Here is a 14092-nt window from a genome sequence, read left to right on the forward strand (position 1 = left end):
ATCACATCAAGTAGGAAAGTAAATTCAAGCTCAACTGTTTGCTTTCAAGTTCCTTCTATTCCTTACATCCCCCCGTTTCTGTATGACCCAGCAGAAATCCCTCTGACCTTTAGCAAGGAGGGGCTGGAAATGGGGTTACGATGCAGGACTCCACAGCTGGTCTCCAGTTTGCCTCCTGGAGAGCACCAGAACTAGGTGAAAGCGCGGTAATTCCAAATAGGATGGAGGCATGGAATATTTGGGGGGAAAAAACGTGTTAGCAGCTGCTGACTGTGGCTTCTAGGAAGTCTGTCTTGCCTTGAGGGCAGCCATGGGCTTGGCTGAAGCAAGGAAGCTCCACAGGAGCCTCCGGGAGTTCCTCCGGTGCCAGCAGAGCTGAGCCCCCCAACAGATAAGCGCGGCTGGGGCGGGGGAAGGCAGCCTAACCCAGATGGCTCTGGCTCTGTGGACCCTCTTTACGGAGCAGCCCCCCAGCGGTAGGCAGCTGTGGCCTGGTGGCAGGAATTCCCTTGGGAGGCTCCTTCAAAGCCAAGGCGTTGTGCAACAACGCTGACTAAAACTCTTTCCGACTGTCGGGGTTTTCCGTGGAGTTGGCAGCCGTGCTCTGTAAGAAGAAAAACCCTGGCACCCAACCCCACCTCTGGCAGAAGGGTGGGAAAAGGAGGTTTATCGGTACATTGCAGTAACTGTTGCTTACTGACTTCTGTAATTTGGCATCGGGAGACAGCAGGAAGAGGAGGGGTCTTCATTCAGAGCCGAACCACGAGGGCTCAGGAGCTTTTGGGGACTTAACTTGGGCACAGCTGTTAGGGTAGTGAAGAGCTGGAAGCCTGTGCATTCACACACGTCTTCAGCCAAAAACAAGAAGGGGAGATAGCAGGAACTTGGTGGTCGGGGTAGTGAGGACAGAGTGTGGATTTAAGTGTTGTTTGTACAGGCTCTCAAAAATTCTGGCTGTGATAATATTTCACACTACTTAGTCGAGTTTCGTTCTGCTTTTTAATGTTGCCTTATGAATTAAAAATGCATTAATCTCGCTCTTTTGTGATGCTCTGAATGCCAGCACTTGCTTCTGTGATCATTTATTCACGCCTCTTTTGACAAGAACGGTGAAGGTCTACCAGCTTACAAGATTTGGGCCTGTAGCTTAATAACTACTGTCGCCCCATTTTCCTTCACCCTGACTTCGATTTAACCCTTGAAACCGATTATACTCCTGGGACTGCTCCCCCGTTTCCACTCGACTCCCTCTTCCCCACACCTTGTACGAGGAGGATCCTGCTCAGGTAGCACTTGGCATTCAGGATTAAACTGTTTGTGAACAGCTTAAAACGTTGTGCTGCCGCTCACAAAGGTGCCTTAGAAGACGTGCTCCCCAGGAGATCAACACCTCAGCTTCTCTGCGGCGAGGCACGGGCAGCGAAGCAGCACTGACCTTGATCGCCCGCGGGACCGGAGAGCGTGTCACCACCCGGTGTGGTACGATAATCCTTTTCTTTAATTAGACCTTTCTTCCTCAGCTCTCTCCACAGCTTTTACGCAACTCCGTTCTAAATGAAATGCAATTGCTAATCACCCCCTTGAATTACAAATTTTAAACCAAGTTCCTAGCTGAACTTGCATTTCTGAAGTAAAATCCCGTAACTTACACTAGAGCCTCTAGTTGCTAGCATGGTAACGCATCACCACCAACGTTCTTTTTACAGATTTCCTATGCACCAGCACCTTTGATGCGGGCAATAATACTGGAAAGAAAACTAAGGCAAAAAGCTTGAACTATTTGCAATCTGTTCTGCTGACCTAATTCTGTCAGCAGCCACGCTCAAACCCTGTCAGCAGAAGTCTGCCGCTGCTACCTGTGTATCTTCCGTGCTTTTATCTGCATGACATGTTCCAGAGACACATGGTTTATACAAGCCACTTCCTTTATTTTAGAGAACCCTGCTAATCTAGACATAATGTATTCCACATTGTTAGCTCACTGCCTTCATTCTTTTGTCTCATTTCATTTATCAGCGCAGCAGCTTGCTTTCATGCTTTTCTTCATCCTGTGCTTTTCTACTTCTACTTTTGCCTTTTCCCTTGTGGGTGCCATTTTTTTTTTTTTTCCTTTTAGTGTATATTTTTAATTGGAATAAATGTATTGATCACACTTTTCCCATCCAAATGCACAAACGAAGAGCTAAATTTGAAATATTTTTGCCGTAAGTTACTTAGGCAGTGAAGTTACACCATGGACTGTAGCATTTAGCCTGTGAAGCTGAATACCGATTTATTTACTATATGCTGATCTGTGGCATGTAATAAAAAGAAAGACACATAACTCTTAAGGTACTGGCTTGAAGAAATGTGAAGGGAAGAGAGGAGTTCATTTCTTCCTTCATCTCAAGTCTGTCCTTGCTTAATCTTCTCTGTTGCCTGTTTCTATACATCACTCCTTTCCTGGTAACTGCTGGCACCCACACAAAGGCAAGTACCTTGCTGTTGCCCTGGTGTGCTATTTGCATAAATGTTGAGAATAACAAGGAAATAAATACCAGTGAAAAATCAAAAAGCAGAGCCACGACCAAATACAGTGTTTGGTGGCTGCTGACTTAAAATATAAAATTAAATTTCTAATCACAAAAAAACCCCAAACTTTCTACTTCCTCATAGGTTACTTAACAAAACTAGAAGTTCTCTGCACAAGAACACAAGTACCTCTGGAGCCGGCCATTTCAGCAGGCCAGTTCAGCTGCAGGACTTTCAGGATGTGGCATGCTTTTTTTGGTGAAAGAATGATGCTATTATCTTCTAAAGGGTAACACAATCACCCTTTGAAGCTAATTTGAGGTCGTACCCAGACCTACCAAAAGAGCAGAGCATGGCCATATTTAAGGCGACAGATTTTTAAAACTTTTTTATCCCTCTTTCTCTAGCAGTAATGATCAACAAAAAGTTATTCAGGCAAATATTTTTTACTTATGTATGCAAGTTGCTTGTTTATTTTTTCTTACACAAAACTAACTTAGCTAAGAACAGAACTGCTGGGTGCTTTTGTATTACATATCTGTTCTCAGATAGCCATATTTAGCCTAATAATCTTACTTTGCTGATGGAAACTAAGTTTAGAAACTTTTTTTTTTTTCCCCCCCGCTGTGAGCTATATTTCGAGTAATGCTGTTGAAAATCAAGCTGCAATTCTTTTGACAAGAAAATGGCTGGTATGTTTACTGACACTGTAATTCCTTACACTGAGGTTACTATAATATGTTGTTAATGTAAAAACATTACATTACTACAATTACTACAATGAACTTCATATTCTTTAAAGAACTACCAAGCTTACACACTGAAAAAATACAGAATATGGAGAACGAGATAGCATCTCTGTTGGCGGGGGTGCAGGCAAGAAGCATTTTAGAAAGATCCAAAGTACACTAACCACATTAGCTGCCTGAGTCCGTGTGTTGTCTATAGCAACATTAGCTTAAAAAACCCCAAACCCACATTTATGCAGAAGCATCTATAATACAGTAGATGGCTTAGTTGACAGCTTGGTAGGCATGTGCATTCCAGCTTACAGGCCAGAAATGGAAACCTGAATGTGAAAGAAGGGGATGAAGATGTAGCCCCAAACCTCCTGTGGACACCCAGAAAACAGATATGTTTTTTTCAAGTGTTTCAAACCAGTTCTGCAGTACATCCACACCCAGTTCGTTGAAAATGGTTTGGAGAGAGCATGTAAAGGCCAGGTTTTCCAACCCTTGATACCCTGCACTGGGACAGGTTATTAAATGTTTGAAAGTGAAGCAGAGCATAGATTTGAATGAGATGCTAGAGAAAAGAGGAAAGAAACCTGCATGATGACTTTCTCTGCTTTTGAGAGGGTGCCGATGTTAGGGAAGAACTGGTCAGATGAAAATTGATCCTGTTTAAAACACTAGAATTCATTTTTCTGCCAACTAGTACTGAACTAATCTACGTATAGAACATTGGTTTTATTTTTTATGTTCCCTCTTAGATAGTACAGAATGATTGTTTTGGTCTGATGGTTTCATCACTGCATTTGATTTTTGATGGCAAATTGAACCTTCTGCCGTTTAATTTCTTAGCAGCGTGGCCACCACAGGCTAAAGGGGCTCTAATCAGTTCTAGGAATCTGAAGTTGCTGTGCACGTTTGGAGTCTTGTTGGCATTGCTCAGTTGTGATGTCACTGTGTCTCCAGAACGTAGATAATTTCACTTTCTCTGAGCAAAAGATGAAACTTTTGTACTCTAAGGGCTTAGTGAGAAACTCCTATGAATATTTTCAGCAACTGAGATCCGAAAAAACTGTAATTTTGAACTGGAAACATATACTGAAGCAAAGAAAAGTTAGTATTTACATGGCAGGAGGGTATGAAAGATGAGTGATAATAATGTGCTGATGTACGAAAGACCTTGCATCAGCAGATGTGCTACACTGATTGCATGCTTTTTGGTACTATCAAGTGGCATTTTATTTAAGCAGAAAGAAGAAAGCCTGTATTTTTATCACTCATGTTTCCTGTAATTCAATAAACAGCACTTCCAAAGAAAGGTACTTTTAGTTGAGGAACTAGGAATTTGGAATTGAACAGTGAGAGAGTAACTTCTTTTTCACAGGAAAGCAAACCCCCAAACCCCATCATGCTGTCCTCTTACTGTACAGAAGTACGTAGAAAAACGTTACAGAAGAGAAACGTTACGTGCGCTGTGTGTGCCTACCTGAGCAAATAAATTGCTTGTATTAAAAGGATTTCTTTAATATTCGTACTGCAAATTAAATGACTCTCTGATTCCTGTATCTTGAAGAAACTGGGTCAGCTGAGGTACTGAGTACCTCTGGGCACACTGATGTGCTGTGACACACTCATCCTCCAAGGGCCGTAGTGATTTATCGTGGTTGGCTTACGAGTGACTGTCAGAAGCGTAGGTTCCACTTTTCACCACACAAATGGACAAGGGTGAATACTGGTGTTTTGTGGAGAAAAACCCCTGAACTTGAGAAGACCACATCAAACTAGTCAGAGGGAAACCTGAGATGGACTGCTTAAATAGGAGCAAGAAATCTCCCCAACATTTATGATAGGGAAGTTATTTTTAAAAGCCAGTTGTGCTATTTTTGTGGCTGCAACAGCATGGAAACTAGAGAAAGGGTGGCATTTCCTCATGGCACTTGCTAGGAAAAGCCACGATCAGCATGTGAGGTTCTCTTCCCAGATTTCTAATTTGAAGGGACAAATACTAGGCTCTGCCTGTTTTAGCGCAGTTTGGTCTAAGACAGTAACAGGCTTGAAGCAGTTCTAACTATAGCTTTGTATTATGTGTCCCTGCTCCTGCAGGGGTGTTGGACTAGATGACCTCTAGGGGTCCCTTCCAACCCAAAACATTCTATGATTCTATGAAAGACTAAAACTTTCTCATGTCACGACTTCCTGGGTAAGTTACTTTCCCTTGGACTTGCTTGATTTCCAATGCTCCCTGGAATAACAGACAGATAGCAATTAATTTCCCGGCACATGAAATGCAGAGACTGGCAGGAAGGGCTTCTAAAGCAAGAAGCTTGCTTGCTGTATAGCCATATTAAAGCTTACATGACAATTAAGTTGTGGTGGTGGTGTGATTAAGACTAACTGTAGAAACCAAAACTGAAGTAAGATTCCAGGCATGACTGATGAGCCCTGACATATATAAGAAATGGAAACACATGCTCTAGAGCACTTCAATGGAATGCTGAGGATAAATTTGGACTGCATCTTTAAATACCTTTCTAAATAATACAGAAATTACTGTTCGCAATTTTTTTTTGTACTGAAAAATACAGTCATATGGCAAAAGAACCCTAGGTGTCTTGGAAATGCAGGGTAATTTAAACTATTATTTTAAAATATCTTTAATCCATAAATAATATGATTCTGCCACAACTGCAGAGCCTCCCTGACAATTTTTAAATGAATAAATGCCTCAGAGAAAAGTAACGTAAGTGAATGCTCTGGATTTAGTTTCAGATTATTCTGCAAACCTGAAGATTTTAAACAGCTGTTATATATTATTTACATAATATATTGGTCTGTGTATTTTTTGACACCTAAAGTAGGCTGACAGTTTTTAGTCACAAAGTATTTGTGGAAGGAAATCCACCTCCAGCTTACTGGCAGTCACCAAGAATTTTAAAGATTGAACGGACTTGAAAACTTGTCTATCTTCAGTGCCAATATTTAGCACAGGTCCTATTTAGATTGCAACAGTCTAACCACTGATAGAAGTCCTCTGTTGTATCTGGCAACTGCTTTCATGATACTTTTCTTAGTATTTGTTACCCCTCTGTGGGTTTCTGTAACAGCTTTACATTGGCATCTGTTTTCTATGACCCTTGGGAAAGTATTTTTTCATACTGGCAGATAATGCTGGACACCTAGTCACACAAGCTTGAGGATGGCCACAAAGCGGCCTCCTAACAGTGAGGAATTGTACTCAGAAAAGCACAATTTTCTTTCTCTTAATGCAAATAATTTGGGTTGTGTACCTTAGCCTTTAAATAAAGGAAAATTTTATCAAATACTTGCTCGTTGGTCTGTCTGTGTTCTTGAGTATTTTCAGTTCTTCTAGTACTCAGTGGGAGTAGACCAGCAGGCTGGAACCCAACAAAGCTATCTGCAAAGGGGTAGAAGGAACTTGATTGGATTTCAGACTAGAGGTGTCTATCCTTCAGTGCCACACACAGATTACAGGGAAACCTGAACAGGGGGGAGGGAAAACAAAGGTAATTAGGTTGAAAGGCTTATTGGTGCCTAAGTTCATATATAGTGAAACTCCATCTAGAAAGACAGAGCATTAGCTTAACCAAACATTTTTAAATCTCCTCTGAATGACTGACTTGGGTTAAACTTGCTTGCTAGGTGGGACTAATGAAGTACCATTAGCCAGGGGTGAGAGCACCAGGATTAAGCATCTGTGTCCTGATTATAGGGTGAGATTGCACGCTACTGGGTATTGAAAGTCAAGCTTTGCTACTGCATTCTGTAAAGTCTTTTCATCCATCTTTCCTTCATAAAAAGGGCAATGATATCAAGCTGATCCTAAGAATTCAGTTCAGTTCCATGTCTGGAAACCTCTCCCTCTCTCCTTAAGTGCTAGTTTACACATACAGCAATACTGACAGTGGTTTGACTCTTTCAGATTCAAACTGGGGTTCTAGAAAGGTAGGAATGCTTAGCTGTGATGCACAGAACGTGTGGCATATGTTGCCTTTACGTCAGGGCATGAAACTGGCGATTCTGGCAATTTTGCTGTATGAATGCAAAAGTGAGCACTTCAGATATTTATCATTTAAGTTTTGGATGTTTTAACTCACAAGAACACAGTACAGCATGCTCAAGTACTGATGTTTATAAACGGTATGAAGCATGGCATTTTTATTAACTTCCTCTAAAATTCAACTAAAAATGTTATGATTGAAAATCAGATGTTTGTCAGTAGGTAGAAAGATGACTTGAGACAAGACCTGAAGCAATGACTGGAGTGTTGTGTTGGCACTTGCTAAGAAACGTAGCAGAAAAAGCAAAACTGGAGAAACACATAGCAAAAGAATGGGAGAAGTAGTAAAGAATGGAAATAGTTTATCCAACAAAATAGTTTATCCAAAGTTTTATAAGTGAGGATCAGGAATATGCTGTGAAAGTCAGAAGCTACATTAGATGGAAAAAGCTGATCATAGTGTATTGCACAGTTACAATGCTATGCAAATGCATAACTAGAGATAAAGACAAAAATGTTGTTAGGCCTTAATGCATCCCTAAACACGAAGGGGAGGACAGAGGAAGCAGGGAAGGATCACACAGTCTTAAAGGGGAAGAAGTTTCATACAGGGCAAAATAAGGATGAGAAGTGTGGCCTACTGAGGTTAGTAAATGGCAGTGCTAGTAAATATTAGTCTGTAACAGTCAGACTCTGCATAGGTCGTTCTGCTTTTTTGGGGTGGAGATGATAAGTGATGGCAGTTAGCATGGCTCTGTCAACACAGTTAAGGTCCAGAGATCACTTTACATGTACACTGGCTTTCCCCAACATACGATGAGTCTGGAAGCAAGAAATTCTCTAATAATACACCTTTCCCAAGAAGAACTATCCCTTCTGCCAGGGGGTTGCTTACATAGGTTAAGACTTTCTGCAGCTGTCTCGTAAATCCCTTCCTATTTAGGTCTGATAACTAAAACTCTGAGCCAACTGAAAAGCCATGCTGGCTGGCCACTTAGCCAAAAACTGCTGGCTGAAAGTAGAACACCAAAGACAATAAAAGACAATGCATCAAACCAAGATGTGGAAAGACAGTATTGAACACAGTCACATTTTGACACTAAACAGCTTGAACTTGGCAGATGGTTTATGCAAAACTGAAGCATGGTACCATGGCAAATTTGAAAAAAAATATAATACAGACTGGAAAAAGGCTGTTCCTCTGAAGCACCAGCTTCATTTAACCAGGTCAGCTCACAGTTTCTTCCTTCATGTTATATAGCGTCTGACATGACTTTAAGAAATGCTATTATGACTGAATACTAGGAATGAGAGAAAGGACAAATAGCTTGAGCTTGATGAAAGCAAACACCTTGAAGGAAGAGCTAGGCAGTGTATCTTCCCATAAGGGCTTTAACTTCCTTTTTTTTTTTTTTTCCCTGAGGCATATTGTAGAAAGTACACAGGCAGCTTCCTTTCTATCAGGAGGGATACCAGCTATATTGACTGTCTTGAAATATCGCTCCTAAAACAGCTTTGGGCCTCTCTACAGCTAGAAAATGTAGACAATCTTCAAGCACAAGCTTGATTTCTTGTCTTTCAGCTATTTCCTATTAAGATTGCCCATTTCAGTCTGATAAAAACACTGGGCTTCTTTTTCTTTTCTGACTGCATAAAGCTTTGAGTGCTCTTGGTAAGTACGATCCAGCCTCTCTGGTGGTCTTGTCCTGTAGCCCAGTTGGCTGTTCCTTCTGTAAATTCTTTTAATAGCAGTCAAATCAAAGCCACTCCCTTAATACTGAAGCAGATTGCTGCAGCTGTGCCCTTCCTGCTAACCTAGTAAAGGCAGAAGTGCTTAATGCACCCTGAATGTAAAGCCAATGATGGTTTTGCACCTAGTGTTATCTCCTTTGATTCCCTAGCCTTCAAAGCAGTTGAGCACTCTTTTGCTATTCGTACTGTTTTTCCCCTCTAAGCATAAGTAGTGTCCAGCTAGACTGCGTTTACACAATAACCAACCCAGTCAGTTTGAAAAAGGCTGAAATGGATTTTGCAAGTATTTCAGAATTCAGAAGCCATTTAGTATCAAAAAGAGATTGAGAATTTTTATATATTTTATGTATATACACACATATATAAAAATAAATTTTACCTTTCTAGAAATGTATTTTAGATGACCATAGTTCTTGATCACAGAGTACAGTCAAACTTCTTCACTTTATAGCTGTTCAGACTACATGTGCTGGAGTTATGATCAAGAATAACTCGATGAAACAAGAGTTTATATAATTACTTTGTAAGAGAACTTTTATTTAACAGTAAACTGTTTCAGTAAATTAGGTTGAAGGGAGGAGCTAATTTCAGCACTAATGGAGCCAAGTACCTGGTGAGTTCATGATTTGACTTCAGTTTCTTCTACTTGAGGCAGTGTATCCCAAACTGGTTCCTGAATGTGTTCAGGTATTTTCTCTATCTTAGTCTAAAAGGAAAGCAAAGCAACCATTTATTATACCAATTAGTTAACATCTAACTGCTTTATTTCATTTAGTCTGGTTTGAAATATCTACAAGATTAAAAATACCACCTAGTGGCGTTTTCAAGCAATGCAGCCGCTTTAACATTTAATACTTAGGAAAGCCTTCCTTCCAAACGACGTGCATTTCCTCTGCTGAATTTCTAAAGCCTTCAGTAGTTATTGGTACTTGCATCAGGACTTAGTCTCACAACAGCTAACAATGTGAGATGGAAACTTACCTTTTTTACTTCCATGGCAACCCCTTCAGGTAAATTTCGTTGAACATACTCCAAGTAAACTGCAGCAGTACTGCTTGTTAGGTATTTTAACTAAAAGAGAAGTAATGTTTTTTTAATGAACTACCATTATTACTACTTCAAACAGAATAAAAAGAAAAATGTTTGCCCTAGCTTCCCTAGTTCTTGCTATGGAACCAAACATCTGTACACAGCTCTCACGCAAGTATAAAGTAGTTATTTCACTCCGTAGAACTGCACATACTGCCTGTGATCACATGCATTGATTATGATGGAAGTGGTGGATCTTAACACTGCAGGCATCAGATGAAATTAGTTACAGGTTATGCAATAATTACCAGCTTTTGTATACTCTCAAAGTTCAAGCTTGTTATAAATCCTGCAACTCCAGAACTCCATTGAATTACTGATTTTCTAGTTTCTCCTGGATGGCAGAAGTAGTGCTTATGGTCAGTGGGCAGCCATTTGTACTGCACTAATGTCTGGGAACTTAAAGCAAAGTCCCATTTTGCTAAGCACTTGTGCAAATACACAGTAAGACACCCAGCAGCCACAAAATGCTGTCAGTAAACCTTTCTTCTAAGAAAGTTGACCGCAGCTGCATTCTAAACCATACAGAAGTCTGTGTCATCAGCCACAGAGCTAGTGGTTTGTATACGCTTCCTTTCTTCTATTCCCCCCACGCAGTTTTAGTTTGCCACATGATGTTGCATAGGGCAAAAGCATGTGTGTTCAAAAACTGTTGCAAGTTCAGACAAACTCATGCTGAACAGAACCCTTAGTGACTGGTAATGACAATGATTTAGCTGCATCTTCTTCCCTTCCTGAGAAAGCTCCTATCCCACTGGTTCTTGGAAACCAAGAGCATAAAATGTACAAAGATAACCCTCAGTTCTACCTTATTTTTTAATCATTCTTTCAGCTGTTAAGATGATTGTCAAAATCAGCCTTTTAATCCAAAAATGATGCAGGCTGTACCTACAGAATAACTTGTGTTGCATTTGATGTACCTAGGTCAGCTGTTTTCTGCTATTCCCTGCATTCCCCTCCCCAACCCAAGTAAACAGGAAGTTTGTGTTCACTCCTGAACTAACATCTACTAACATCTTTGAATTGTGCACCTAGAACATCCTTTTTTTTTTGTTAGATCTTTCTTACCTCCAAACACATGTAATGTGTTCTCATTTCGTACTGAACTCTGTGCTTCTTGTAAATGTGTACAGATTTTAAAAGCGTCAACCGTTCTATCTTCTTTGGAGGTTTATGTCTGAACAAAGCATAAAAAGAAAATTTCATTTTATATCAAGTATTCTAATACAAATTATCTGAATGATTATGCTGAAATCCCTGTTCTTATTTGACATTTAGAAGATCTACAAGGAAGTATTAAACACTGGTACAGTTTATTATTAACCCACATGAGCATGGTTAATGCTTAGGTATGAACCAGCATTAGTTCAGGGAAGCTAGAGCACTGACAACTGCATGAAGTACTGTCAATATCCTCCATGTAGTTAAAATGCATTTCTACTACAGCAGTGCTGAGTGCAGAACTGGTGCTGCTTTCTCGTCACTGTGCTGCCATCTGAGAAGTGTTAGATTTATAATCTGAGAAGAAAAGTCAGATTATACCCATCTCTTCAGAAAATAGGAAAATACTTCTAAGCACAGAACGTGAATTACAGTAGATGACGTAAGAAGCATCTGACACCACATCACCCTACAGATCAGTTACTTACACTTTTTCAACAGAGATGCCAAGTTCTTTAGCTGCAAGCACTGCAAAATATTCATAGCTCTCCAACACAGCTTTATCATGGCCTTTAACTAAAAGGGACAATCTCTTGTACAGTGTTTCTGGCTCATCTGAAATAGATACCTGCGTTTTTAAAGAAAGGACAAGAGTTACAACTCCTTAATTAATGCATGCAGCGCATATTTTCTTAGCCTGTGCCCCCCATTTGTAAAAGAGGAAAAACACCCACACACTGTTGTTAGCTGCTTATTTTAGTTTATCTGCAAGAGCCTTGATTGACAGTTCTCACTCTTATCAGGCAAGGCAAAAGTGAAGAGATACCTAACTTCTGAATATTTAGGTAAAATTTCTTGATCAGAAAAGGAAAGGGAACGCCAGATAAATATAAGGAGGATAACACTAGCAGAGGCAAGAATGAAACTCATTGTTAAAGCAAGTCTGGAGCAGCAATATTTGTATTTTAAATTGCAGTCGGTGTGAGAATACCTGAAATTCTCAGACTTTGCTTGGGTACGGACAGTAACTAAAACATTATGGACAGCAACCAGAATTCTCACTTTACTAAGTCAGTTATCAGGCTAATTAAACATAGCAGGCTTCCCCAGGCATATTATCCTTTATGTTTGTCCAGGTACAAGTTTATGGCGTACAGTTACAAATTTATGACTTTCAGTTAGAGCTTCAATTTCTGATGCCCCTGGGCTCAGTGATCATCTAAAAAGCCTGGATCTGTCCAGGAAGCACCAATTTTCCCACAGGTTTACTCCCAGGCAGTTTAGCCCAGTAAATCCAGCCAGGAGGGCTGGGTGTGCACTGCAGATCTAATGCTGCCTGTAAGATTTTGGCTTGTACGCATGTATTACACAGACTGAGCACGTGTTTCTGAAGTCCTAGTCAAAATCAAGGCATTCAGATTCTAAAAGCAAGATATCCACCACATGCGTTCATGAACTTCCCACCTCATCAGCCCTGGGCTCCCAGCTTCCAAGCCAGAGACAAAGGCCTTAGGCTGGCGAAGCTGCTGCAGGCGCTGAACTGTGGCCAAAAAGCTGGTATTTCATAGAATTACAGCTGCACAGAGAAGAAGGAAAGCGACTGAGAAGCAACTGTAAGCTACAGAAATCTTGCTGGGGGGGGAAAAAAAAAAAGATCTTAAATACAAATAATCTAAATTGTTTTTTTCTCTATGGCAAATGCAACATCATTAAGGCAGAACTTTAAAAAGCTGCAATAAAGGAATTCAAGTTTTTCTGTACACTGTCTTTGTTACTAAGACAATATACAAAATACCATCATATGAAACACTTACCAAAGGATTAGTTTTAGGCTCCTGTGTATCAACATGGGATCCAGCCAGCCGTATTCCCATCAAGTCGGAATGTCTAGAAATGTGGTAATGGGGAAAGCATAAAACGAGTTGTTAAAGTTGGATATATTTTTTTTTTAGGGAGTGTGGAGGAGAAGTAGAAAGAAGGAGGGCCTTTTACACTTACGGAAGAAAACGCTGCTTTTGCATAATTCTGCTTGCATAATTGACAGGAAAAGCTGATCCCTGTATAAAACAAATAGGTTATGGGTTAGCTTTTTTTCTGCCAAACCAGAAAGTATCCAGTTAATACAGGTTTATTAAAGGTTACTTTTTTGCATACCAGAGCATAACAAATTCCTAGGCATTGATTTGCCAAGCTAGAAAATTTGCTCTGTCAGAAAACACAGGAAAACAAGAGCATGGAAATGTATTTTAGTATACAACAGCACCTAAAAAAAGGAACATGTTAAGGGAATAATATAACAATATGCACCTATTATTAACCAGGCACCTGAACAGCAATCAAAAAACATTTTTTTAGCAGAAAAATTGATTTTGTGTGGCATCAGATACTATTTCTGTATATGACATTTTCTCTTCAGTTTTACTTTCATAGTATTCCATCTATTAGTTTCATCAAGAGACAAGCCTAAGTAGGACTTGCTATTGTAAAAGCAATTGAAAACAGTATCCCATAAATATTTAACCTCTGAATTTAACTTGAAATTTCCCATTTTTTCAGAAAAAAGTTCTTTGTGATTTTGAACACTCATTCTTTTTAAGGTAACATTTAAATAGAAATATTTTTAACAAGGAAATGAACCATATTTAAATGATAACATGATTTTTTCTGTGTTAAAATACAGCTGTTGATCAAGATGTAATATTACTGTCTTTCATACTAAAATAATCGCTCCTTTCTGAACATTATGTGGCTTCTAGCTTCCTTCTACTAATTCTCAATTTCGCAAAGTTAGAGACTACTGGGTGGAGGGGAGTGGGGTGCGGGGAGAGGG

At 39.9% G+C, this 14092-nt stretch overlaps 1 protein-coding gene across 5 annotated transcripts in view; it reads right to left on the reverse strand.

Annotated features, from left to right (window-relative positions):
- Nucleotides 1-14092, reverse strand: part of MRPS10 (mitochondrial ribosomal protein S10) — a 19424-nt gene that overhangs the window by 3783 nt on the left and 1549 nt on the right. Inside the window, exons 2-8 of one of the 5 annotated variants that reach the window (XM_035896998.1) lie at nt 13261-13319; nt 13077-13149; nt 11751-11890; nt 11170-11278; nt 9994-10083; nt 9623-9718; nt 6009-6657 (exon numbers count right to left, since the gene is read on the reverse strand). In XM_035896998.1, the coding sequence (XP_035752891.1) occupies nt 9632-9718; nt 9994-10083; nt 11170-11278; nt 11751-11890; nt 13077-13149; nt 13261-13319 (558 nt within the window). In that variant the 3' untranslated portion in view covers nt 6009-6657; nt 9623-9631. The other 4 variants (XM_035897000.1, XM_035897001.1, XM_035896999.1 and 1 more) reach the window with 4 other exon arrangements.

The sequence above is a fragment of the Egretta garzetta genome, unplaced genomic scaffold (assembly GCF_000687185.1).
Source record: "Egretta garzetta isolate BGI_Z169 unplaced genomic scaffold, ASM68718v1 scaffold166, whole genome shotgun sequence".
Lineage (NCBI taxonomy): Eukaryota > Metazoa > Chordata > Aves > Pelecaniformes > Ardeidae > Egretta > Egretta garzetta.